The sequence below is a fragment of the Sus scrofa genome, chromosome 14 (assembly GCF_054392235.1).
Source record: "Sus scrofa isolate SSC_HxYL_T2T_F1_AM1 chromosome 14, Sscrofa_HxYL_maternal_Yorkshire_Landrace_v2.0, whole genome shotgun sequence".
Classification (NCBI taxonomy): domain Eukaryota; kingdom Metazoa; phylum Chordata; class Mammalia; order Artiodactyla; family Suidae; genus Sus; species Sus scrofa.
In genome coordinates, this window is record NC_139396.1 from 136,134,326 (window position 1) to 136,160,976 (window position 26,651).

General features: G+C 52.0%; 3 protein-coding genes across 17 annotated transcripts in view; 1 reads left to right on the forward strand and 2 right to left on the reverse strand.

Moving 5' to 3' along the window:
• Positions 1–26,651, reverse strand: part of PCGF6 (polycomb group ring finger 6) — a 1,082,924-nt gene that overhangs the window by 249,029 nt on the left and 807,244 nt on the right. The gene's annotated exons all lie outside the window — the stretch shown is intronic.
• On the reverse strand, positions 670–10,828 carry C14H10orf95 (chromosome 14 C10orf95 homolog). 4 transcript variants are annotated; one of them, XM_084995347.1, is made up of 3 exons: positions 10,382–10,828; positions 4,683–4,752; positions 670–1,849 (listed from the first exon to the last, which is right to left on the reverse strand). In XM_084995347.1, exon 3 carries the CDS (start codon positions 1,793–1,795, stop codon positions 1,136–1,138), a length of 660 nt encoding a protein of 219 aa, XP_084851473.1. In that variant the 5' UTR covers positions 1,796–1,849; positions 4,683–4,752; positions 10,382–10,828; the 3' UTR covers positions 670–1,135. The 4 variants fall into 4 exon arrangements, 3 of the variants coding, with proteins under 3 accessions (XP_084851473.1, XP_084851472.1, XP_084851471.1); XM_084995346.1 differs by having other exon boundaries at positions 10,020–10,828; XR_014826853.1 differs by lacking the exon at positions 670–1,849 and adding an exon at positions 2,101–2,213 and having other exon boundaries at positions 10,020–10,828.
• On the forward strand, positions 1,181–25,435 carry MFSD13A (major facilitator superfamily domain containing 13A). 12 transcript variants are annotated; one of them, XM_013983694.3, is made up of 9 exons: positions 1,181–1,303; positions 18,934–19,176; positions 19,609–19,691; positions 20,235–20,687; positions 20,825–20,948; positions 22,052–22,148; positions 22,833–23,004; positions 23,088–23,281; positions 24,625–25,435. In XM_013983694.3, the coding sequence occupies exons 2-9, from the start codon at positions 19,009–19,011 to the stop codon at positions 24,885–24,887; spliced, it is 1,554 nt and encodes a 517-aa protein (XP_013839148.1). In that variant the 5' UTR covers positions 1,181–1,303; positions 18,934–19,008; the 3' UTR covers positions 24,888–25,435. The 12 variants fall into 12 exon arrangements, 10 of the variants coding, with proteins under 10 accessions (XP_013839148.1, XP_013839147.1, XP_013839149.1 ...); XM_001928845.8 differs by lacking the exon at positions 1,181–1,303 and adding an exon at positions 10,933–10,993; XM_021072749.2 differs by lacking the exon at positions 1,181–1,303 and adding an exon at positions 10,933–10,993 and having other exon boundaries at positions 20,493–20,687.

Genomic DNA, 26,651 nt, shown 5'->3' on the forward strand with positions numbered 1-26,651 from the left:
AGTTTCTTTTACAGGTGAAGAAACTGAGGCTCAGGGAGCCTAGTTACATGACTAGAAAAATGTCAGAGCCAGGGAGTTCCCGTCGTGGTGCAGTGGTTAACGAATCCGACTAGGAACCATGAGGTTGCGGGTTCGGTCCCTGCCCTTGCTCAGTGGGTTAAGGATCCGGTGTTGCCATGAGCTGTGGTGTAGGTTGCAGACGCGGCTCAGATCCCGCGTTGCTGTGACTCTGATGTAGGCCAGTGGCTACAGCTCCGATTAGACCTCTAGCCTGGGAACCTCCATATGCTGTGGGAGCGACCCAAGAAATAGCAACAACAACAACAAAAGACAAAAAAGACAAAAAAAAAAAAAAAAAGTCAGAGCCAGCGCCCGAAATCTATGTCTTAGGCATCCCTTCCTCAGTCATGCCTGCTGTCCACACTTGAACAGAATAGCTTGATGATCTCTCTGGGGGTAATGGGCCTCAGGACCTAGGAGAGTCTCCTGCACTGGGAGGGAGCTGGTGAAGCCAGTGAGGCCCAGCCAGTGAGGAAGCACACTTTTTCCAGAGGTCTACTCTAACTCCCATGCCTCCAACTTCTCGAATCCCCAAAAGGAAGTAAGGCACACATGACAGATGAAGAAACACCCCACCCCAAACATAAAAATGATCTTGAAGCCTACACTGGACTTCACTCATTTATTTATTTACTTTTCATTACAAGCAGGGATAGGCGGGCCCTCAGCTTGGGGAGTTCGGGGAGCTTTTGCTGGAGGGAGGAGAGGATAAAGGGAAAGTGAGGGCTTACTGCAGGTCGGGTTTCAAAGGGGAAGAAGATGGGAAGAAGAAGACGGGAAGGGGAAGGACGGAGAGAGGAAACAGAGTCCAGGCCCTTCTTCCACCGCACGCTCAGGTTTCCCAAGCCCAAGCAGAAGGAAGGAGGCATAGGACACCCACCCAGAGATGTCTTCGATCCCTTCTCGCCCTTTCCCCACCACCCCAGTGATAACCCGAGAGAAATCAAGGAGGCGGGCGGTGTTTTAAAAAAAAAAAAGGCGACAGTCGCACCCCGCCCCAGCATACAGCTGCAGCGGCAGGAGGAGAGCGGTGCGCGTGCTCACCCCGGCCCGGCCGCAGGGCCTCGAGTCGCCCTCAACTCAGGCCTTTCCTCTTCCTCCGGCGGCCGCGCTCCGCCGCTTCCCGGGTGGGGCTGTTGTCACCGCTCCCGCTGCTGGCGGGCGGGCGCAGCACGCGCCTCTCTGCGCGGTACTCGGGCTCGAGCACACGCGGCGCGCCCTGCAACAGGAACTCGCCGCCGCGGTAGGTGACGCGCACGTCTGTGCGCGGGTACGTGCCGTACACGCGCCGCAGCTCCCGCAGCACGAAGGCCGGCAGCTCCAGGCGCGGCCCCAGCGCGCGCTCCACGCGGCCCCAGCGCAGCTCAGCCTGCAGGCTGCCGCCTTCCGGCCATGGCGCCCAGCTCTCGGTCGCCGCCGGTCTCGCCGCCGCGGGCGCCTGCAGTGACAGCCCCGGGTAGCTGGGCGCGGGGAACGGTGGGTGCAGGGCCGCGCTGTAGGCCTGCGGGAAGCCCCACAAGGGCGGCGCGACGTCCAGTGGCGCACCCGGGGCGTGGAAGCAGTGGTATTCCCGTGGAGCCGCCCACTCGCCCGCACTCAGTTTCAGGGGTAGGCTGCAGAAGTTGTGGGCCTGGATCGGGGGCAGCAGCAGAGGGGTGGGCAGGTAGGTGTAGGTGAGGGGTTGCAGCAGGGGCCAGGCGTCCTCCCCGGGCGCCAGGCAGTAGTATGCGTACATGGTTAGAAGTTCAAGCGGCGAGCATTGCTACTGGCGCCTCGTCCTGATCCAAACCTGGAGTGGCGGGTGTGTGGATGCACTTTGTTCTTATTTCTGCCACGGTCCCTGGGATTCTGGGTCACAGCAGGAGCCCCTGACAGCCTGCCCATGGCTTTGGGGAACTCTTCCTAGAGGAGTTCAGCTCCCACCTCACCTCTTGGCCCAGAGCTGGGCCCAAACCCCAGGTTCCCAGCAGGCAAGAAGGACCCAAGGCCTTTTCAAGCCCCCAATCCTATTGTGCTCTTCCCAGGTAGCTCCCCACTCACTTGTCTCCTTTAGCCCGGGGGAGCTGGTCGCTAGCATTTGGAGGAACCAGAGCAGTCCAAGAGTGGGGCTCTCTCCACCACCTTTTGGTTGAGCTGCTCTCCTCCACGCCTTGCTGCCGGTTTCCAAGCAAAGGAAAACACCTTGAGCTGGCCAGGAACCAGCTAGTATGGTTCATACCAGGAACCTAGTATGTCTACACTAGGCAAGCCTGCCAGTCACGCTGCCTTTGACTGGACACTGAGGTCTTTGCTCAGGGATGCCCACAACAATACTGAGGTCATCCCAGTGCCCTTTGCAATCAGGTTAGCTCCTCATTCTCCACACCCCAGCCTCCCAATCCCTCCAGGTGGGTTGGGTTATCTTAACACTTGAGTGAAGCTCCTACACACCAAGCACTGAAGCAAATCCCTTATGAGTATCTAACTTCGAGTTTACATCACCCCTAGGGATGAGGTACTAATATTTTCCCCACTTTACCTATCAAGAAGCTGTTTGCCTCACATATATAAATATATTCTCTCTCTTTTTTTGGCCATGCCTGAAACATGTGGAAGTTCCCAGGCCAAGGACTGAACCCACGCCACAGCAGTGACCTAGGCTGCTGCAGTGACAATGATGGATCCTTAACCGTTGCACCACAAGAGAACTCCCACAGTAAATACTATGATTAGGGTTTACATAGGTTAAGTATCTTGTTCAAACTCACACAGCTAGTTACAGTAAGGGCAGAATTCAACCCCATGTCTCTTTCAAGACTGATGCTCTCAACATTAGCCTTATCACCAATCTCTCTCTTCCTTCCTTTCTTTCTTTCTTGCCACACCCGTGGCATATGGAAGTTCCTGGGGGTAGAGGTCAAACAGGAGCTACTACGGCTGTGGTCTATACCACAGCCACCGCGACACCGGATCCGAGGTGCGTCTGCAACCTACACCAAAGCTTGTGGCAACACCAGATCCCCAACCCACTGTGTGAGGCTGGGGATTGAGCCCGTGTCCTCACAGAGACAATGTCGGGTCCTTAACCCACTGAATCACAACGGGAACTCCAATAGTTGGAGTCTTAATCCACTGCACCACAGCGGGAACTCCAGAACTTATAATAATAATAATTATTATTATTATTCACCTCCACTTCCAATTCTTATTCGCCACGTGAAAAACATGGTGATACCATTTTCATCTAATAGATAAGGAACCAGAGGCTCAGAGAAGTTAGACCACTTTTCCAGGTTCACACAGTCTGTAAGTGGCACAGTGGGATTTGAACCCAGTCCAACTGATGCCAAAGCCCAGAAGCTACCTGGGTGGAGCCAGAAAGGTTGCTTCATTCCGATGGGGTGAGTACTGTCTGAGCTCCAATTCCCTCTGATGGCTGGTCATGACCCTCCATCTCTCTTCCCCAGTGGGATGGGTGGTAGTTAAAATACTGGTTGATTAAAATGGATTCCTTCTGCCAGCTGCTGGGCTGCCAGGCCAGCATACTTTTCCTTCCCCCTCTTCTCTTGACTTACTCCGCAGGTTCTTTTCAACCCTCAGCATTCCTCAAAGCCCAGCTATTCTCTGGGAAGGGGTCTCCCACACTCAGCCTGGTGATGTCACACTTTTTTATTCCTGACTGAGCCAGTCTCTTAAGTTTAACTCAGGCCAGTGGCCTAGTGAACTCAGTGGCTAGGACTGGGCTAGTGTATCTGTCTAACACTCCCTACCCCACAGCTCCAAGAAGGGAGCATCTCCTTCTGTCCACTCTAAGAACTGGTCCCTGGACACAGTAGTTTTGTCAGGGGAGGGCTCCCATCCCCCAAGATGAACACAGCCTAATCCCTGGGAACTTGTTACCTAGCAAGGGGGAATTAAGGTTGCAGATGGTATTAAGGTTGTTAATTAGCAGTCTTTAAAATAGGGAGATTATCCTGGATTATCTGGGTGGGCCCAATGCAATCACAGGAGTCAAATGTGGAAGAGGGAGGCTGAAGAGTCAGGAGTATGTGATATAATAAAGAGTGAACCAGCCGTTGCTGGTTTTGAAGATGAAAAGGGGTCATAAGCCAAGGAATGCAGACAACCTCAAAGTTAGGAAAGGCAAAGAAAGAGATTCTTGGAGTTCCCGTCGTGGCGCAGTGGTTAACAAATCCGACTAGGAACCATGAGGTTGCGGGTTCGGTCCCTGCCCTTGCTCAGTGGGTTAAGGATCCGGTGTTGCCATGAGCTGTGGTGTAGGTTGCAGACGCGGCTCAGATCCCACGTTGCTGTGGCTCTGGCGTAGGCCAGTGGCTACAGCTCCAATTAGACCCCTAGCCTGGGAACCTCCATATGCCTCAGGAGCAGCCCAAGAAATAGTAAAAAGACACACAAAAAAAGAGAGATTCTTCCCCAGACCCTCCAGAAAAGAATGCAATTCTGTCAACACCCTGATTCTAGTTAATGAGACAGAATCCCAACCTCCAGAGCTGTAAGATAATATCTTTATATTGTTTTAAGCCACATAATTTGTGGTCATTTATTACAGCATAAGTAGGAAAGGAATACCCCACCCCATTCTTGCGGAATGTCCAGAACGACCTATTAATGACTGAACTCACCCCAGCCTGAAGCTCAGTGATGGACCCTATGAGATTGGCCAGTGTCTCTTCAATGGGGATCCTGTCACACCTGTGTGAGAGATGAGGAGAATGTGAGACCAAGCTCAAGTTGGAGCCTGGGACAGTGAGAAGCCTGTGTTTTAATACTGGTTCTGACATGACTGCTGAAGACCTCTGCTAGTCTGGGGAGGGTGTTTTCAGGAAACATGAGAAAAATAAGGATGAAGCTGTGAGTTTCCCAGCATTCATTCACCCTGATTCCAGTAACAGCCCCCAGATTTTTTGGGTCCCACACCATATCCACTTTCAGGAAGGTAGTTCTGGAGAAGTTCCCTTAATCCTATCTTAAAGTTTACCTGCAGGAGAGAGCTAAACCAATCATCACTGCCATCTCTCTGGCCATAGTGATTCGTTTAGGATAGCCATGTGACTCAATTTGGGCCAATGGGAGCCAAGCCAAGGAATCTGTTCTCTTATTGGTTGGAAGGAAGTGTTCTCTCCTCTGGACAGAAATCTGAAAGACTGCAGTTCTGGGTCCAAAGGTGAAGGCCTGTCTGACCATGGAGTCACAGCAGAAGTGGAGCCAAGAGTCAGAGAGAGAAATTGGGTCCTGCTGATGTCCTTTGAATCTCAGACTTTAAAAGTTACATGAGCCAGGAGTTCCTGCTGTGGAGAAATGGGATCAGCGGCATCTTGGGAATGCTGGTTCACAGGTTTGATCCCTGGCCTTGTTCCATGGGTTAAGGATCTGGTGTTACCATGAGCTGTGGTGTAGCTTGCAGACATAGCTTGGATCTCTGGTTGCTGTGGTTGTGGTGTAAGCTGTAGGCTGGCAGCTTCAGCTCTGATTCAACCACTAGCCTGTGAACTTCCATGAGGACTCGGGTTTGATCCCTGGCCTCGCTCAGTGGGTTAAGAATCTGGTGTTGCTGTGGCTGTGGCGTAGGCCAGCAGCTGTAGCTCCACTTCATCCCCTAGCCTGGGAACTTTCATATGCCATGGATGTGGCCCTAAAAAGTCAAAAATATAAATAAATAAAAGTAAATTTAATTACAGAAGACATAATGAAACAAGCATTTAAAAAATTTATTGCAGGGAGTTCCCATTATGGCTCAGCAGTAACGAACCCAACTAATACCCATGAGAAGGTGGGTTGGATCCCTAGCCCCGCTCAGTGGGTTAAGGATCTGGTGTTGCCATGAGCTGTGGCGTAGGGCATAGACATGGCTCAGATCTGGCATTGCTGTGTCTATGGCACAGGTTGGCAGCTGCAGCTCTGATTCCACCACTAGCCTGGGAACTTCCATATGCCATGGGTGTGGCTCCAAAACAAAAAAAAAATTATTACAAAGCACCATCACAGTAGTCTTTAGAAAATTAAATATTTGGTTATTATACTATGGAATGAAGTCTTCTGTTGCTTATAACAACAACACACCCTGAGTGCTTCTCCTGAAGAATTTTATTATGAAAAATTACAAAATACCTGAGTAGGTTTTGTGGGGTTTTTTGTTTGGCTTTTTAGGGCCGTACCCTTGGCATATGGAAGTTCGTAGGTTAGGGGTGGAATAGGAGCTACAGCTGCCAGCATATACCACAGCCACAGCAATGCAGGATCTGAGCCATGTCTGTGACTTACACCACAGCTCACAGCAACGCTGGATCCTTAACCCACTGAGCGAGGCCAGGGATCCAACCCGAATCCTCATGGATCCTAGTCAGGTTCGTTAACCACTGAGCCACGAAGGACACTCCTGAGTAGTTTTTGGTCGGTGACCCCCCCTAAGCAGAGATTCTCTTGTGGGCAAAGTAGAGGGTGGATTAGGGAGAGGAAAGCCAGAAGCCAGTCTTGGAGGAGGTTCACACCCTAGTTGAGGAAAATTGACAACAAAGACAAGAGCAGGGGATGGAAGACAGCCCTGGGAGCAGATTCACCTGGACTTGTTCCATATACCTGCCTGGATGCAGAGGGTAGGATAAGAGTGGACACACATGTTTTTAGCTTGGTTACTTGTATGGGTGGTCAAGGCAATCCAGTGATGAGAAACACTAGTGGGTGACTGGAAGTTGAGGGAGTGCTGAGTTCAGGTGGCATGTTTGGGGAGCTATCAGCAGCAGTTTTATATGCAGGCTGGAGATGGGAGGTGGGGTAGTCAGTCATGAAGGAAAGGTAGTGGGTGAAGTTACCAGAACAGCTGCTACCCTGGCCCACATTACACTGAATCAGCACAGCTGCCAATTTGTTGGGTTCCACCAATGCCTTTGGACAGCAGCCTCATATTTTTTTGTTGCTAGGGCTGCACCCTCAGCATATGGAAGTTCCCAGGCTACGGGTCGAATCAGAGCTGCAGCTGCAGGCCTATATCAGCCACAACAAGGTCAGATCTGAGCTGAATCTGCGAACTACACCACAGCTCATGGCAACAATGGATCCCCAACCAACTGATCAAGGCCAGGATTGAACCTGCATCCTCAGGGATACTAGTTGGGTTCGTAACCCACTGAGCCACAATGGCAACTCCATCTTTTTTTTTTTTTAATTGAGGTATACTTGACGTACAATATTATATAAGTTTCAGGTGTACAACATAGCAACTCACAATTTTTAAGGGTTATTTTCCATTTATAGCTATAAACGTTTCCATTTATAGTTATAAACACTATATTCCCTGTGCTGCGCTATCCTTGTAGCTTATTTACTTGACACATAGTTTGTATCGCTTCATCCCATGCCCTATTGTGCCTCTGTCCTCTTCCCTCTCACTACTGGTAACTACCAGTTTGTTTTCTGTGAGTCTCTGTCTTTTTTGTTATATGCAATATTTTCTTTTATTTTTTAGATTCCACATATGAAGGAGATTATGCAGTATTCATCTTTGTCTGACTTATTTTGTTTAGCATAATACCTCCCCAAGTCCATCCATTTTGTTGCAAATGGCAAAATTTGTTTTATGGCTGAGTAGTATTCCATTGTGTGTGTGTGTGTGTGTGTGTGTGTGTGTGTGTGTGTTCTCATATTTTTGTGGTTTTTTGTTTTTTTGTTTTTGTTTGCTTTTTAGGGCTGCACCCATGGCATATGGAGGTTCCCAGGCTAGGGGTCTAATCGGAGCTGCAGCTGCTGGCCTACACCACAGCCACAGCAATGCCAGATCCTTAACCCACTGAGCGAGGCCAGGGATCAAACTCGCAACCTCATGGATGCTAGTAGGATTTGTTTCCACTGCGCCACAACGGGAACTCCCTCATATTTTCTTTATCCATTCATCTGTTGGACATTTAGGCTGCTTCCATATCTTGGCAATTGTAAATGATGCTACTATGAATACTGGGGTGTGTGTATTTTTTCAAATTAAATGTTTTCATTTTTTTCAGATAAATACCCAGGAGTGGAAGTGCTGGGTCATACGGTCCTTCTACTTTAAAAAAAAAAAAAAAAATTTTTTTTTTTTTTTTTTTGGCCACCTCTCGGCATATGGAGCTCCCAGGCCAGGGATCAGATCCAAGCTACAGCCTTGAACCAAGCGTAGCTGCGGCAACACGGGATCCTTAACCCACTGTGCTGGGCCAGGGATCGAACTTGGATCCCAGTGCTCCCAAGATGCTGCCGATTCCGTTGCACCACAACAGGAGCTCCTACTTTTATTTTTTTGGGAAACCTCCATACTGCTTTCCATAGTGGCTGCATCAATTTACCTTCCCATCAACAACGATCTTGTTTTTGAAATCCCTTTTACCCCATATAGTTTATGGCCTGACAAGCTTAAATGAATACATGAACAGAGTAATGAAGAAGGAAGTTTAGGGGACCCTCTCTGCACCTAAGAAAGCCCTGGGGGAAAAGTGCCCAATAAAGGGGACTGAAGAAAAGTTGTTAGGAGAAGAACATGGCGGAATCTACCTCAGAGAGGTTGGAAACCAAGGGAGGAGGGAATTTCAGGGAGAGAGAGTGTTTCTCTCTCTTTGCCACAATCCTGGGGCTCTGATCAGACTCAAGAAGGCAGGCGATATGATCTTCAGTTGCGCCTCCCGTCCCCCTCCCAGTTAGCTCTGTGCTTGACATCTGGGAAGGGAAATCAAGAGATGATCCCAAGACCTGGTGCTGACACAAAAGGGTAGTTGGTGACATTGTTCATAAAATCAGAGGGCTGAGGGAGCTCAGAGTGTAACCTTGGCGCACTAAGTATGACACAGAGGACAAAGTCTTTCCTATCAGGTCACACTTAGTTCTGGCCCCTTGGCAGCTCTCTCTCCGCTCCTCTTCCCCCATTGAATACCCAGGGAAAGCAAAGTGAAGACTAAGGCTGGCTCTGACATAAAGGCACATGCTAGCCAGGACGAAGGGGGATGCCTTAAGTCAATTTATGGAGGTTTTAGTGTGCTTAGTAGTTATAAATGGTTGAACATGGGTTGAACCTATGTTGAATACTGGGTCTTCTGCCCTCTTCTCATAGCCAGGAAAGCATAGATGAGGGTAAGGGGTAGAGAAGGGGGAGAGACGGTGATCTTCCTTTTAGTCCTGAAGGCTTTCTGGAGCACGAGGGGTTTCAGGAACTGCTTGAAGTCTAGAAGAGAGGTGATGTGTGTGTGGCCAAGGGGGGACACAGGGGTTAAGAAAAGGGTCTGAAGAGACAGGATTGGGGAGGAGGAAAATGAGACAGACTGGTGGGAGATGGACGCTGGGGGCAAGGTTCATGGGGCCCTTGGGGCTCCCTAGGAACTGGTTAAACAGACTTTAGTGCCTGGTCACCTGGGCTCTTGTATTGGACTATTTGCTGTGGGTGGGCCCTTTGCCAGGCTATCAGGAAGGAGAAAGAGAATATTCCTGTTGACAAAACTCTTACACACCTATTTCTCATTTAATGCCCACAAAACCCCTCTAAGAAGTAAAACAGAGGCTCACAAAAGAGGGTCCCCTTACAAAGAATTGGTGGAGCTAGGGAACTGAGTGCCAGGTTCCTCAGCAGCCAAAGGCCATGCTCACCGCCCCATATCCCAGGGTACGGAAACAGCAGACAGGTCTGGAGTGTGTGCTGTTTGCCTCGAAATCTGAGGAGGCTTACAGGCCCTTTGGGAGAAGACATGGAGCATCCCCACCAGACTAGACTGAGCCAAAAAACAAGTTTTGACTTTGGGAGCCTGGGCAGGGGTAGGAAGAGGAAAGACTCCTGTTCTGAGAGTCAGGAAATCTGGGTGCTAACTTGTCTGGGCCTCTTTTTTTTGGGGGGGGGTCTTGATTGCTGTGTGAAAGTTGTTGAATCTTTCCCAATCTCAATTTCCTCATCTGTAAAATGGGGATAATAGCACCTACCTCCCAGGAATGATGAAGTGGAGACTCACCAAGATAATGAATGCAGGGTGCTTTCATGAACGCAGGGTGCAGGGCACATAAGATCTCAGTAGCCTTGGAGTTCCTGTCATGGCGCAGTGGTTAACGAATCCAACTAGGAACCATGAGGTTGTTTGATCCCTGGCCTTGCTCAGTGGGTTAAAGATCCAGCGTTGCCGTGAGCTGTGGCATAGGTCGCAGATGAGGCTCGGATCCAGTGTTGCTGTGGCTGCGGTGTAGGCAGGTGGCTATAGCTCTGGTCGGACCCCTAGCCTGGGAACCTCCATATGCTGCGGGAGCGGCCCTAGGAAAGGCAAAAAGACAAAAAAAAAAAAAAAAAAAAAAGCTCAGTAGCCTTATGTTTCAGTATTACCATTAATAACACGCGGAGGTTAGGCTGCTTGGTTGCTCTCTCAGGAGGCTGTGGCTTGAGCCCTGCTGCCCACAGCTCAAGCTGGGCCTGTCACGCTTGAGAGGCTCACAATCCAGCATCAGGGAGTCCCAGGTCTTGCCACTGCCATCTCCTTATCTGTCTCAGCCGTGCATCCGGTCAGACCATAAGGCTTGAAGGAAGGTGCTGGGCTCTTTTCAGTCTCTGAATTACTAGTAAGGAAAGACGGGGGAAGAGGTGCGGGGAGCTCTCAGAAAAAAAACCTTGTTGATTGGAACTGAAATGACATTAAGCCTTCGTGGAGGGGAGAGAGAGAGGGTGAGCTGGTCAGGAATTCTGGCAACCTGCTCCTTTCTCCTTAGCTCCCACATCCTTTTCGGTCCCAGAGGGCAAGGCGCCCATAACAAGCATGGCGGCGACAGCCTCGGCGCGGGCACCTGCCGAAGAGAGGGTTTCGGGAGCAGCTCAGAGCCAATCGCTGGGCAGGGGCGGAGGGAGAGGCTGGAGAAGCTCCCGGAGGCGTGCGCGCAGGCGCACTGGATGGCACCTGGCTCGCGGCAGCCGCGGAATTAGGCTTCGCTTGCCACAATTGCGGTGAGGGGCTGGCTGGCGGCCGGGTTCGGGGGCAGGAGCGGGCCGGACCGGGGGGCCAGTTAGACACAAAGGACAAACCCGAGGGGAACCGGAATGCTCTCTGCTCTGGGTGTCCTGGGGGCTGTCTGGAGTGATCCCTGGGCGTCCCTGGAGTGATCAGGTTTGGGTTGGGAGAGTGTTTGGGTCAGAGTGGGAGAAGCTTGGGTTTGAGGGATGAGGATGGAATCCTTGCAGAGAGGCTCCCTGGGGTCTGAGGTCGCAAGATGCATCAGGCATCAGGGACCCATTTCATTAACCCGTCAGGCTGTGGTTCATTTCATTAACATAATGGCTTTTATTTATTTATTTTATTTTATTTTATTTTGTCTTTTTTGCCTTTTCTAGGTCCGCTTCCGCAGCATATGGAGATTCCCAGGCTAGGGGTCGAATCGGAGCCGTAGCCACCGGCCTACACCACAGCCACAGCAACGTGGGATCCGAGCCGCGTCTGTGACCTACACCACAGCTCACAGCAACGCTGGAACCTTAACCCACTAAGCAAGGCCAGGGATCGAACCCGCAACCTCATGGTTCCTAGTCGGATTCATTAACCACTGTGCCACAACGGGAACTCCCATAATGGCTTTTAACCCTAGTAGCATGGTAGAACCAATTGGGGAGCTTTGAAAGAACACAGATGCTGGGCCACATCCCTAGAAATCCCGATTTAATTGCCTGGGTGGGGCTTGGGCCTTGGTGTTATTGAGCAGCTCCTCAGGTGATTTTAATATGCAGGCGGGCTGGCCAACCACCACCGAAAGGTTCAGCACTAGCTGCTGAATAAAGAGCTCCTGGGTTCATCCCAGACTCCTCTGTGGCTACCTATCTCTGTGAGGGGTAGGTGGTCCTGGGGTGAAGTTGCTTACCCTGTAACCTGCAAGGGGGGAGGGAAAGGGAGAAGATCCCTCCCCCAACAGGGTGAAAGTTCATTTCCAGCCTGAGAAGGAAGATGGGCCCATTAGTCACTGCATGGAAGGTGGAAGATTGGGGACCCGTCCAGAGTGGGCCTCCCCAACAGCCCTGCCAGGACTGACCCTGCTGTGGGAAGAATGGGCAGGGAGACAAAGGGGATGTGAAACAGCAAACAGCAGCCAATTCAAAGGTCCCCTGCTTGTTGAAAAAAGGACACAATATTTGTGTAGGATATTTCAAATTCATTTGATACTCCTAGGAACAGGCAGGGAATGGAATTTTCTCCCACTTTGCAGATGTAGGACTACACTCAGCTAGTTGGTGGTAAGGTTCAGATTGACCCAAGCCACCCAACTTCAAATCATGCTTCTTAGTAGCTCTTCCCCCTCCACCCTAATTGTTTCTCATACAGCCTCTGGTCCTTCTGAAGGGAATCAAGGTCCTCCTTTTGATGCCTCTCACTCCAGGGGCCCCGTCTGGCAATCTTGGTTTCCTCCACCAAATCCATCAGCATCTCTCACCCCCACCCCAACTATAGACTGGTTCAGGAATTAGGAAGCTGCTACTGTTTCCATCCTTTTCTAGGCCTTTGTCTCCCAGAAAGAAGCCTGATAGAGTGAAGAGGGGAATGTTTTTACATGATGCCAGGGGGCTCCTTCTGAACAGATCTGATTCTGTCTACCCGGCCACCCCCAGGGCTCCCTGATCCTGTCATCCTCAGGATAGGATCTTGTGTGTGGTTACCAAAGCTCTTCCTGATCTAGTGTCTCCCTGCTCTGAGCTCTCTCCACATATTGTATCAGTTTTCCTTAGCACATGGTGAAAGCCTAATAAATGGTACTTTTTGTTATCATCATTGTTCCTCTTTGTGCACCTGTTGCCTTGCTGTTCATGTTTCACCTCAGGGCTCCTCAGGTTGCCTCTTTCTGACTCCCACAGCCAAGCAGAATGCAGAGCTAAGAGGCACAGTGGGATCTGGAGGTGACTCTCCTTCTACGGCTGGGGATGTCCATACTGGCCTTTTAGGGGCAAATTGATCCAGCAGGTGTTAATTGAGCACCTAGCATGTGGTGAAGGAGCCTGGTGGAGGCTGGGAGTAGAAAACAGGGGCCCGTATAATCTGGCCCTGCTCTTCAGGAGCTTGGGAGCTGGAGGATGAGTAGAGAGGCATTTGGATCCTGATACAGAGCCAAGGAACCCGAAATGGGAGAGAACACCTGGCTTGGTGTCCTCAGGAAGGCTTGGGCCACTGAACTGGGCCTTGAATCGGCAGAATTTGGTAAGATTGTGGTGGGGGTTGGGCAGAGTGATCTGAGAAATGCTGAAGTGTTTTTTTGTTTAAGTCAAAAGCACCTGTTTTGAATCTTGGCTCTAGCACCTAATAGCTCTGTGATTTGGGCCAGTTAATTTAATCTCCAGAGCCTCCGTTTTCTTCATTTACAGGATGAGGGTGGAAATAGTAACAAGAGTTGTAAAGACTCATAATGATAGGTATAAAAAAGCGGCATATTCTATACGCTTGAGAAATGGTATGTAGTTACAACTGGAGTATTTTAGTTGGAAGGAACAGCATGAACAAAGGTTGGAGGTGGCATTTAACAAAGAAGTTGAGGCGTTTCCTCTGTGGTGCAACAGGATTGGCAGTGTCTTGGAAGCACTGGGACAGAGGTTCGATCTCTGGCGCCACACAGTGGATTAATGATCCATTGTTGCTTAGGTCACAACTGCAGCTTGCATCTGATCTTTGGCCTGGGAACTCCGTATGCCATGGGGCGGCTGGAAAAGAAAGAAAAAAGAATTTGAGGGATGGTGGATATAGAAGGCAGTAAGAAACCTCAGTGTTGGGTGCTGAAAGACAACCTTAGCCATAGATTTGGCAGAAGGAGATGCCAAAACCTTTCAAAGATAATTTCGGAGACATGAAAAAGAAAAATAATAACTACTCTTGGAGTTCCCATTGTGGCACAGTGGTTAACGAATCTGACTAGGAACCATGAAGTTGCAGGTTCGATCCCTGGCCTTGCTCAGTGGCCTAGGTCATGAGCTGTGGTGTAGGTTGCAGACGCGGTTCAGATCCTGCGTTGCTCTGGCTCTGGCGTAGGCCAGGGCTACAGCTCCAATTAGACCCCTAGCATGGGAACCTCCATATACTGTGGGAGCGGCCCTAGAAAAGGAAAAAAGAAAAATAATAACTACTCTTTATTGAAGGTCTTCTAAGTGCTACGCACTATGTGTGGTGCTTTATGTGCCTTTTGCATTTCAGCCCCACAGCAGTCGAAGAGGTGGGCATTGTCATCCCCACATTATACATGATAAGACTGCAGCCCAGGGAGATGGAGTAACTGGCTCAAAGCCACGCAATGGGGACCATACCAGCGGAGAGTGTGGGGAATGGGCCGTGGGGCCTCCAACGGGCTCTCCCGATGGGTGTCAGGGTGGGGGTGGAGTTGGTTGCAGGTTACTGCATATCTCAGGCAGGTTATGCAACTAGGCTGGTGTGAGCCCCAAGCCGTTCCTCCCTTGGAGAGGCAGGGATGTTGTTCTCTGTGGGGGGTGGCGGGTGGGGCTAATAGAGGAAGCAGTTCAAGATGGAGGAGCTGCAATCTGGCAGAGAAGCCACTGGAGTGAGCCTGCATGCTCCCCCCCCCAGCTTCCTGTCCCTGGGCAGAGGTTAACCTGGGCAGGTTGCTCTGCCTTTAGATCCGGTCGGTGGTGGAGGTTTGTCTCTGACACTCCTGAGCAGCATTATGTGTTTCTACTCCTTGCAGCCCCTCTTCTTCTGAAGAGCCACCTCCACTAGCCGCGGCTGGTCACTGGACATCTTGGTAGGGGCCTGGGAGCCTTCCCCCTTGTGGCTGTCTTTTTCCTCAACCTCCTTAACCATAGGAAGAGGCCTGATTACGAGGGTATTCCCCTGCTCCTCCCCTGATTTGTTAGAAGTGAGCCCAAGGAAAATCTGTTTCCGAGCATCTTCCATGTGACGGACAGGGTGCCATGGGCTTCCTCAAACATTAATTTAATCCTCCCTGCATTCCTGTAAAGGTAGGCACTATTGGAAGTTCCTTCGTGGTGCAGCAGATTATGGATTCAGCATTGCCACATCTGTGGCACAGTCATGACTGTGGCACAGGTTCGATCCCTGGCCCAGGAACTTCCACATGCCCTGGGTGCAACTTAAAAAAAAAAAAGAGGAGTTCCCATCGCAGCACAGCGGAAATCAATCCGACTAGGAACCATGAGGTTGTGGGTTCGCTCTCTGGCCTCATTCAGTGGGTTAAGGATCCGGCATTGCCATGAGCTATGGTGTAGGTTGCAGATGCGCCTTGGATCTGGTGTTGCTGTGGCTCTGGCCGGCAGCTGTAGCTCTAATTCAACCCCTAGCCTGGGAACCTCCATATGGTGCGAGTGCGGCCCTAAAAAAAAGAAAAGAAAAAATAGGCACTACTCCCATTTTACAGGTGAGGAAACCAAGGCTCAGACAGGCTCAGACCTTGCTTGAGGTTACACTTAGTAGGCAGTGCAGCTGGGATTTAACCCCAGGCCCTCCTGATGGCAAAAGTCATACCCTTTCCGTCTTACCACGCTTTGAGGTTTTCTACTGGTTCCCCATCATGGGTGCTGGGGAGCTAGTTGCTGAAGGCTGGGAAACTTGTCTGCAGGGTTCACCTTCTCTACTAACCAGGGCAGGTCACTGGACATCTTGGTAGGGGCCTGGGAGCCTTCACTCCCTTTGGAGAAAAGCTTTAGAGGTGAGGGAGGGAGTTCTGAAAGGCCCTGAGGAAATCAGAAAAAGTGACCTGGGTTCGGGGTAGCAGCAGAGGTGTACCTTGTACTTTACGGCCACAAAGTGCTTTTAGATTAATCCCCTACCTCATCCTTGTGTGGAGGATATGGAAGTTCTGGGAGGCTGGATGGTAACGATCTCTGAATTTTGAGTGCTCATTGCACTTGCTGTGCTGAGTGTGTTGGAGTGTTTTTTTTCTTGGACTGCAGACGGTAGCCTTTGGAAGGTCGGCCCCATCTTGCAGATCAGGTAACATGCATAGAGACATGACACAAATGGCTCCAGGTCACACAGGTAGGAGTTGGTTCAGTCAGGACTTTGGAAACCTTCTTTCCAGTGTGTTACTGGGAAGGTGCTGAGGAAACTTTTGGGGTGATGGATATGTTCCTACTCTCCGTTGTAGTGATGGCTTCACAGGTGCATACATGGGCCCAAACTGATCAGACTATGTACACTTTGAATATGTGCAGGGTATGTCAATTATACCTCAATAAAACCATGAAAAAAAAAGCATTTCCCACCAAATGTTGCTTCGGGGGCTGGATAGATCCAGGGAGAGGCCACCTGGCCATCCCCCTGCTTTGAGACAAGGTGGGAGCACTATGGCCTGGAAGAGATTCTTATAGACTTGGTGGCTGCTTTCAAGTAGTTATGGCTGCTCCTCCTTCTCTCATTCCTCCACCACTAGGCACAGACTGGCACAAGGTTGGCATGGGGGACTGGGGCTGCATGCAGATCTCTTGAGTGTAATGACAGTTGGCTTTCAGGGAACCCAAGAGAGACCCCAGTGAGTGTCCCTCTTTATTCTTCTCAAAGAGCCTCTGTGTTTCCCCATCAGTCACTCCCAGAGCAGGCGTGGCTGAATGCAGCCCATTCCCCCTGAGGGAGATAGAGGGTGAAGACCCAGGCCCTGCCCTGGAGAACCCTACTCTCAGACCGGAGTGCGGACAGGAGGTGTCAGTGAGGGCGGAGGAGTAGGAGGTCTCCTGGACATGTGCTGGCTCCTGAAGGGTGGGTGAGACGGAGATGCAGAGACAGGGAGGGTGCTTCTGGTAGGAGGCACCATCAGAGCCAAGGCCTGGCCGGAGGAGATGGTGGCTTGAAGATCCAAGAGAGGCTGGGCTGGACTGGCCAGGAGAGGCAGGACTGCAGAGACCCTTGAAGGCTGGGCAGGAAGGGGGAGTCATGGTGGGTCCTGGGTCAAGAACAGGACCTGGGGGCCCCCATTGTTGGACTGGGACTGAAGTCGGTTCTCCAGGGCCTGACCCTAATAGGGAACAGAAGTTTCTGTTCTGCATATGTGCATGCAAGCATGTGGCCATGTAAATGAAGCCTGGGGGCAGGCTTGGGTCACCAGGACTCAGAGGAACAGCCCCTGAGGAGGGGTTTAAGTCTTACTAATTGCCTGTGCCTTAAACCTACCTCACAGTCCCTGGAGGGTTGAAGTCCAACCTCAAGGTATCAGCAGGTCGTGCGCCCTCTGGAGGGAGGTTCTAGGAAAGCATCTTTCCTTGCCCCTTCCTAGCTGCTGCTGGTTGCCTGCAATCCTCAGGGTTCTTTGCTTGTAGCTGTATTACTCAGATTTCTGCCTTCATCCTCTGTGTGTGTGTCTCTGTGTCCAAATTTCCCCCTCTTCCTAAGGATAACAGTCATTGGTTTAGGGCCCACCCTGATCCAGTAGGACCTCATCTTAACTTGGTTACATCTGTGAAGATCCTATTTCCAAATAAGGTCACACTCCCAGGCCCTGGGGGTTAGGGCTTGAACTTGTCGGTTTGGGACAAGATTCAGCTCACAACAGGGAGTTTGAGAGAAGGAAGCCCCCGTAGCTTCCTTCTGGGGGACAGACCAGCACATATGGGATTATTTTTCTGAAAAGAGAACAACAGCTTTGAATCTAAAAAAAGAGACAGATAGACTTAATGCCTGGCTGCTTAAAGTGTGGTCATGGACCAGCAGCGTCGGTGCCACCTGGGAGCCTGTTAGAAATGCAGAGTCTCAGATTCCTCCCTGCATCTAGCAGGGAGGCAAAAATCTATGTTTTAACAATGTCCCCACATGACTTGAAAGCATGCTAGAGTTTGAGAAGCGCTGCTTCGGTAAAAATCCGATTTTTATTTCTTTTCCCACCCATGGTCAGTCTAGCGGCTGGTCTCTGTGCATGAGTCGGCCTGGTTGGGAACTGGCACGCATGCTGTCCTTTGTTCTCTCTTCTCATGTAACATGTTCTTGAGTTTCTCTCCCAGGTCTTGAGGTTGCCCACGTACTTGGCCTTTGCGGCGAGCATCAGGCTTACTGAACCAGTCCCTTTGTTGTATTCCTGGGCTGGGTCCAACTTTTGGCTGTTGATAAATGTTGCTGCCACACACAACTCTGGACATGTTCCCTTAGGGGTTAGTTCCTTGAAATGGAATTTCCAGAATCAAAGTGCACAAGTGGTTGTGGACTCTTATCATATCTGATCGCTTTTATACCCCTATGGAATGTGACAACGTAGCAGGTTTCTCCCTTCTGCCCAGCAGCCCCTAGGAACCCAATTTGGGAGGTCAAGTGGCAGAAAAAGCTTTGGAGCCAGACAGGCCAAAGTTGACATTTGCTCCTTTTTTTGCTGTGTGACATTGGGCAAATTACTTAACATCTCTGAGCTTGGGGTTGCTCTCCTATAATATTATAATAGTACCGTAAACTTTGTAGGGATTTTATGAAGATGATAATGATACCATCAACTCCATTTCCTGGTATTTTTTCTGTGTTACCTCATTTAATCCTTACATTTCTCCAAGTAGCCATGATTGTCCACTTTTCCCTTTTATAGAAGAGGAAACTGGGGCTTGGATTAAGTAGCTTGCCTGAGGTTCTACTGTGGGTACAGTGTGTGCCCAAGCCCAGGGTTGTCATGTCTGGTCCAGTAAAGTTGGAGACTATGGATGAACGAAGATACCGAGCACAGCGCCCTGGCACATGGCTGGGCTCGGCACTTGGACTTCTGCCTTCTCTTCCCACGCCTTTATCAGTTTCCTTGGGTTGCTCTCCAGTAGTGGTATCTAGTCCAGCATTGTTTTAGCTCAACGTCGTTGGCGATTCCCCAGCTTTGTTTGACGTATAACCCTTCCCTGTGGGAATGAGTTTTCCAGTGCCTCAGAAATCTGGGGTTAGGAACAGGGCAGCTCTGACCCCTGCAGCTAACTGGCTCCTTCTTCCTCAGGGACAAAGATGGCCAGACTGCTTGTGGCAGTGAGCGCCCCTCAGTGCTCCTGGGGCTGAGGCTAGGCTGGCCGCCATGGAGCTGGGTGGGCCCTGGGCCTGGCTGCTGGGCCTGCCCACAGCCGTGGTCTATGGCTCCCTGGCCCTCTTCGTCTCCGTCCTGCACAACGTGTTCCTGCTTTACTATGTGGACACCTTTGTCTCAGTATACAAGATCAACAAAGCTGCCTTCTGGGTGGGAGAGGTAGGCTGGCGCTGGGGCCAGGGTGCCAGGCAGATGGCAGGGCTGGATCTCTCCCAGCCAGGAGCATGGCGCAGGCTGGGTTTCCACCTTACCCCCCACCCCTGAGATTCAGCAAGAAAAACTGGAGCCGGAGGCCTTGATGACTCAATGGGGATGATATCAGCTCTCCTGGCCACTGAGCTGTGAGCCAGGCACTGGTCTGTGTATGCCCATTTATAATATATTCGTATGTATTTATCAGCTGGATACACTGACCTGGATGGGTGGGAATTTGGTGGGGAAGTGGCTGGTAGAGTGGGTTTTAGCAGAGCAAAGGTCTGCAGGCAAGAAAGCTGGGGTCATCTCTGGGGGGAGGTGAGCAGGCCGGGGAGGGGAAAGCCCTGGAGAGGAGGCTGCCCGGTGCCCACCTGCCCATCTCCCCTCTGCCCACAGACGGTGTTTCTCCTCTGGAACAGCCTCAACGACCCCCTCTTCGGCTGGCTGAGTGACCGTCAGTTCCTCAGCTCCCAGCCCTGGTTTGTTTCCCGGGGAATGGCTCAGAACCGGTCCTGTCCCACCCACCCCTCCCCAGGGCTGGAGGTCCCCTGCCTGTGTTTGGGAGACCGTTTTCAGCTGTTGTCCTGACTTCTCCTTCCCCGAGGTCAGGCAGGCGCTGTGCAGTTGGAGAAGTGGCCTTGACCAGCTGCTGCCTTGCCTGCCCTGGGGAGAAATTTACCCCCGCTTCGCTTATCGAGCCCTCAGGACCGGGCTCTATACAGCACATGGCTCTGCTGCTTCTGGCAGATTTCTTTACCCCATTGCTGCTTGGGCCCATCACTGCCCCCAAGCCTGAGAAATAGGTACCCGTTCCCCTTTGGCCATCAGCCCTGGCAGGTTGGTGAGCACTGAGGGAAGAGTGTACCCACCGGTGAGTTGTGCTTCCTAAATCAGAACTTGAGGACTCAGGGCTCAGTGAGGCTGCCCTGGCGTGAGTCCGTCCCTCCTCTGGGCCCTGCAGGGGGATCCGGGCCTGCCGAGGCTGCCAGGGCATTTCCCAACAGCCCCCCTCTCCCTGGCAGGTCAGGTGCTGGGCTCTCCTCGAGGGCTGTGGTGCTGGCGCGGGTGCGGGCGCTGGGCTGGCATGGGCCGCTGCTGGCACTGTCGTTCCTGGCGTTCTGGGTGCCCTGGGCCCCGGCTGGCCTGCAGTTCCTGCTGTGCCTGTGCCTGTACGATGGCTTCCTGACGCTCGTGGACCTGCACCATCACGCCTTGCTGGCCGACCTGGCCCTCTCCGCCCACGACCGCACCCACCTCAACTTCTACTGCTCCCTCTTCAGTGCGGCTGGCTCCCTGTCTGTCTTTGCCTCCTACGCCTTCTGGAACAAGGAGGACTTCTCTTCCTTCCGCGCCTTCTGTGTGGCACTGGCCGCCTGCTCTGGGCTGGGCTTTGTAGGAGCCACGCGGCTGCTGAGGCGGCGGGTCGAGGCGGCCGGCAGGGAGCCGGGGTGCCCATCCCTGGCTGTGGACGGTGGGTGAGTGGCCAGCCCTGGCTCACACTCCGCCTGTGTGACTGCCACGCTGGATTCCCTGGTGGACGGAGGGCTGCCCCGGGAGGGAGGATGGCTCTGGCCCAGCCCTAGGCCCTGCTTGACTCCCCTCTGCCCTGTAGCCTCGGTGAAGAAGAACTGCTTGTGGGCGGCAAGGAGGCAGGCAGCATCACCTTGAGCCAGTACCTCCGGCAGCTGGCACGCCACCGGAACTTCCTGTGGTTCGTAGGCATGGACCTGGTGCAGGTATGGGAGCGGTGCCCCCTCCCAGGATGGCTCGGGAATGACTCATTCAAGGGAACAGGCTCCTCAGAAGCTGGGAAATCAGTTCTGGCTTCGAGTGAGGACTGCTGGGTGCTTCGGTGGCAGGAACACAAGTTGGGTAGTTAAAGACCTGATTCTAGCACCATCCAAGCTCCTAACTCCTTTGTGATCGTAGGCTGGCTTCAGTCTCGGGGCAGCCGTGTCCTTACCTACAAAGTGAGGATGTGAAAAAGAGGGGCCCCTGTGGGGACTCTGTGGCAATCTTTTAAAAACACCACATGCCATACCTAAAACACATGCAGTATGTAAGCCAGCCAACTTTAGAAATAGATTGTTTTTAAGGCCATTAAGCTTGTTTTAGCAGTGATAAATTTTTATAAAGGAAAAAGGCTCCCCCCCTTATTTATTTATTTATTGACTTACTTACTTATGTATCTTTTTAGGGCCGCACCCACGGCATATGGAAGTTCCCAGGCTAGGGATGGAATTGAAGCTACAGCTGCCGGCCTACACCACAGCAATGTGGGATCCAAGCCACATCTGTGACCTACACCACAGCTCATGGCAATGCCAGATTCTTAACCCATTGAGCAAGGCCAGTGATCGAACCTGTGACCCCGTGGATACTAGTTGGGTTCATTAGCGCTGAGCCACAACGGAACTCCCTCTTTTTTTTTTTTTAAAGGTGTAAGAAATATCTTGTTACACCTAACAAGGCCCTTTCAACTACCCTGGGTTTGTTTATTTATTTTGGCCACACCCGTGGCATGCAGAAGTTCTTGACCAAGGATCAGCTTGGCACATCAGTGACAACACCAGATCCTTAACCTGCTATGCCACCAGGGAATTCTAGACAAAGCGTTTAATTGTTCTAATGACAATTTTATCATTCCAACTTACAGCAAAATTAGACAAGTGTAGGAGCTGGTTTTAGGTTTTGTTCTGGCATGTTCCACATTGAGAGACATAGCTTAAAGGAGGCTCTTGCTCCTGCTGCCGGCCCCCCCACCCCCCCGCTGGGCTTCACCCTGTCCCCGGCTCCTGCCTCTCCAGCCTCCTCACTGCCCCCATTGGTTTGGTTGCAGGTCTTTCACTGCCACTTCAACAGCAACTTCTTCCCCCTCTTCCTGGAGCATCTACTGTCAGACCATATTTCCCTCTCCACGGGCTCCTTCCTATTGGGTGAGTGGGTGCCTTGGGCAGGCTGGAAGGACAGAGGCTTGCACCCCAGAACCCCTAGCCCCACTGCAGACACAGCCACCTCTCCAGGTGGCAAGAATCTATGCTGGGGTTGCACTTCCAGCCTCCAGCCCTGTTTTCCAGAAGAAAGGATGGAGCCTCTGTGGGTTCGAGGGGGCAGGGTTGCCCTGACGCTGGGCCTCTTGGGGCTGGTGCCACCTAGAAGTGAAGCTGCACAGTGGCTGGTTCACAGCAAGGACTCTAGTCCTGGCAGGGCTGAGTATGCGTCTTGACTGTACTTATTCACTGTGTGGGCTCAGGTGTGTTTTATTTAATCTCTTCGGGCCTCCATTTCTCATCTGTAAAGTGTAGGAATAAGGACAGTACTTACTTTAAAAAGTTTGCAAGAACTTAATAAAAGGATGTGAAGCTCTTAGCACAGAGCCTCGGATCTTGTTAGTGCACAATTTGTGCAAACTCTGATGCTGATGGTTAAAATGTGGGCAATTGTGGGAGTTCCCTGATGGCCTAGTAGGTTAAGGATCTAGTGTTGTCGCCGCTGTGGCTCAGGTCACTGCTGTGGCACGGGTTTGATCCCTGGCCTGGGAACTTCCACATGCTACAGGTGCAGCCAAAAAAGAATGTGGGCCATTGTGGAGGCTGACAAGGCTGCACCCCTTTTCCCAGGCATCTCCTATGTCGCTCCCCATCTCAACAACCTCTACTTCCTGCCCCTGTGTCGGCGCTGGGGTGTCTACGCTGTGGTGCGCGGGCTCTTCCTGCTTAAGCTGGGTCTGAGCCTGCTCATGCTGCTGGCTGGCCCCGACCATCCTGGTCTGCTGTGCCTCTTCATTGCCAGGTATGCCCTGCCCTCCCTCGCCCCGCCACCTCTGTCCCACCCCTTTATTCTTGCCCACTCTCTCTCTCTCTCTCTGCTGGCAGCAACCGTGTCTTCACTGAGGGCACCTGTAAGCTGTTGACTTTGGTGGTCACTGACCTGGTGGATGAGGACCTGGTGTTAAACCACCGTAAGCAGGCGGCCTCAGCGCTTCTCTTTGGCATGGTGGCTCTGGTGACCAAGCCAGGCCAGACCTTCGCCCCACTGCTGGGTACCTGGCTGCTGTGCTTCTACACAGGTGAGGGCCGGGGGGCTGGCATGGGGCTCTCGAGGCTCCAGGGGCACGGCTTACCTGGTGCTCCAGCTGATGAGCCTGGGATCTGGGTCCAGTGAGGGCGAGAGGATGACAGTGGTCAACAGAGGCTGGGCCTGGGCCACCCCTGGCTGCCCCCCTTCCTTTGCCTCCCCCCACAGTCTTTCAAGGATTCATGCATTCCTTCAACAAATACACTTTGCTGTCAGGGGCTGATAGGTGCCTTCTAGGGAGGTAGATAACAAAATAATACAGACAAGGTCTTTGCCATCCTGAAGCTTCTATCAGGGGAAGGGGGGTGGAGTCAGTGATAAACAGCCACATGAGAAAATAGCAGGTAGTGACAAGTGCATTGGTAAAACTAGACATGCGACTGGAAGCTACTTAGTGCAGCCCAGGAAGTTCTCTTCAAGGAGGAGGGGACACCCAGGATATGAACTGAATGGTCTAGAAAGATCTTGGCAAATCCCAGACAGAGGGAACAGCAGGCACAGGGGCCCCAGTTATCAGGAGCCATTCTGAGATGAGGCTGGAAGAGTGAAGAGGGCTCTGCTGGTCTGGGCAGGCTTTGGATTTTATTCTCACTGCAGAGAGGCCATTGGGAGGGTTTTAAGTAGGGGCAGTGGCACATTCTGATTTACATGTTGTAAAGTCTGCTCGGGCTGCTGTGCGGAGAATGGACTGTACAGAGGCTGTGGCAGAGGCAACAGAGGCTTGGAGCAAGTGGTACAGGGGGCTGAAAAGCAGTGTTGGGTTTGGGCTGTGTTTGGGAGTTGTGAGAGGTGATGGATTGGCTCTTGGGGAGTGGTGAAATTAACTGAGGAATCTAGGAAGACATGGAGGGGATGGTGGCGCCATTCCCCAAAAAAGGGAGGAATGGGGAGAACAAGAACAAGTTCGGGGGAGGAATCAAGAGTTGTGGTTTGCAAAAAAAAAAAAAAAAAAGAAAAAAAAAGAAAAGAAAAGAAGGAGTTCCCGTCATGGCTCAATGGTTAATGAATCTGACTAGGAACCATGAGGTTGCGGTTTCGATCCCTGGCCTTGCTCAGTGGGTTAAGGATCCGGCATTGCTGTGAGCTGTGAGGCAGGTCGGAAACACGGCTCGGATCCCTCGTTGCTGTGGGTCTGGCGTAGGCCAGCAGCTACAGCTCTGATTAGACCCCTAGCATGGGAACCTCCATATTGCCACAGGTGTGGCCCTAAAAGGACCGAAAAAAAAAAAAGGAGTTGTGGTTTGGACATGCATGTGCGACGTTTGAGATGTGGCACTGTGGACTTCGGAGGACATTGGGGCTGACCTGTTCTTTCTACGGGCTCTCTTGTCCTAGGTCACGATCTCTTCCAGCAGCCTCCACTCACCCCTGTGGGGAGTGCCCAGCCCTGGCCAGAGCCCCCGGCCCCACCCCCGGCACAGGCCCCCGCGCTCCGCCAGGGCTGCTTCTACCTGCTGGTGCTGGTGCCCATCACCTGTGCTCTGCTGCAGCTGTTCACCTGGTCCCAGTTCACGCTGCACGGGAGACGCCTGCACATGGTCAAAGCCCAGCGCCAGAACCTGGCACGGGCCCAGACTCTGGATGTTAAGACAGTGTGATGGATGCGGCAAGGCCACCCTACTGAGGACACTACCTGCAGCCCTGGGCAGCCAGCCCAGTGTCCTGCTCCTCCGCTTTCCTGCGGTACAGCCTGGAGGACAGATGGCAGAGTGGGAGCTCCTGGGACTGAGCCAGGAGCGTCACTGAGGTCTAAGTTCCTGCCCAGCTGTCTGGCCCAGCTTGGGCAAGGGCTGGGCCATTTGTGCTCAGGGACCTGCTTCCTCCGGAGGAGGAGGAGGGGAAGAAGAGGGCCAAGAAGGGATGGGGCCGCCCTGTGGCCACATGGGGTCACTGCGGGGAAGGGAGGCCTGTCCCCCTATGGGCTGGGGCTGGAGCTGTGTGAGCTTGGGAACCAATTTCTCCCAGTCAGGGGAAGCTGACTCTAAGTGCCACCAGCCCCTTCCAGTGGTTTCTCTCAGAATTCTCTGCTTCAGCTATGCCTGGAGTAGCATGGCCCCAGCTGCCGCAGGGCCCCCCCATCCCCACCCAGCCTCTAAATGAGGTTCATTTCATCACAGACTGATTAAACTCAGTCATGTCTCTTCCATTCCTGAGGTCCGTGCTGTGTGTGGGAGCGGTGGGCTGGGGAACAGGATTCCTTAATAGGAACAGCGGCCTGAGAGCATTTTCGAAGACCAGCAGAGAGCCACCCACCTCAGATTCACTGAAGTAGGAGAGAGAGCTGGCAGACCCCTCCAGAGCTGTGTGGGCCCTTGGGAGCAAAACAACCTTCAGGCCTGTGGTCGAGACCCCAGTGGTTTCCCTTGCATGGGGTAGGCCAGGAAGAGTGGCTGGTTCTAGGCCAGAGGTCACTGGCCAGCTTCCTAAAATGCTGTATTGAGTTCTTTTCCCCAAGATTCTGATTTCATAGTCTGGGTACTGCCCAGGCACTCGGGTTTTGGAAAGCTCTGTGGTCATTCTTCTGTGCAGCTGGGTCTGAGAGAACTTCTGCTCTAGGCCAGGGTTTCTCACCCTCAGCACTATAGACATTTGGGGCTGGGTAGCTTTTTTTTGGGGGGGTGGGTGGTTCTTTGTTGTGGATATTTAGCGGCATTCCTGGGCTGTGCCTACTTAATGCCAGTAGGCTCTCTGCTCAGTTACGATGCCCAGACACCTCCAGATATTACCACATGTGTCTAGAGTTGCAAAATTGTCCTTGATGAGGAAGCATTGCTCTAGGCCAGTGGTTATTTGGGAGGGTCTGCTTAGCAGCTAAGAATGTAGGCTCTAGGGCTATATTGCTTGGGTTCAAATTCTAGCTAACAAGGGCAGAGCTTTGGGAAATTAGATAATCCCTCTATGGTGGCTCTATTGCATCATCTGTGGAGTGGATAACGAACATACCTCCACTTGGTGGGGTTAACATTTGTCAAGTGCCTGGCAATTTACCACCCCCAACCCCCCAAGTATAGAGGTTTAAAATGGAGAACTGATTAATCAGTTTGAGTGTGGGCCCCAGGAATTGCATTTTTTTTTTTTTTTTTTGTCATTTTAGGGCCACACCTGCAGCATCCGGAGGTTCCCAGGCTAGGGCTCAAACTGGAGCTGTAGCGGCTGGCTTACACCACAGCAATGCCAGATCTTAGCCACGTCTGCTACACCACAGCTAACGGCAAAGCTGGATCCTGAACCCACTGAGCAAGGCCAGGGATCAAACCTGCGTCCTCACAGGTGCTAGTCAGATTCGTTTCCGATGATCCATGATGGGAACTCCCCCAGAAACTGCATTTTAATAAGCTCCTGACTTCAGAGCTGTCAAGAGC

Bases quoted from the DNA above. Each gene is read 5' to 3' on its own strand.
- MFSD13A (XM_013983693.3), top strand. From the start codon at position 10,809: ATGGCGGCGACAGCCTCGGCGCGGGCACCTGCCGAAGAGAGGGTTTCG. The intron at 19,177-20,234 runs GTAGGCTGGCGC...TCTCCCTGGCAG, and splicing joins CTGCCTTCTGGGTGGGAGAG to GTCAGGTGCTGGGCTCTCCT. The intron at 20,949-22,051 runs GTATGGGAGCGG...GTTTGGTTGCAG, and splicing joins TAGGCATGGACCTGGTGCAG to GTCTTTCACTGCCACTTCAA.
- C14H10orf95 (XM_084995347.1), bottom strand. From the start codon at position 1,795: ATGTACGCATACTACTGCCTGGCGCCCGGGGAGGACGCCTGGCCCCTG.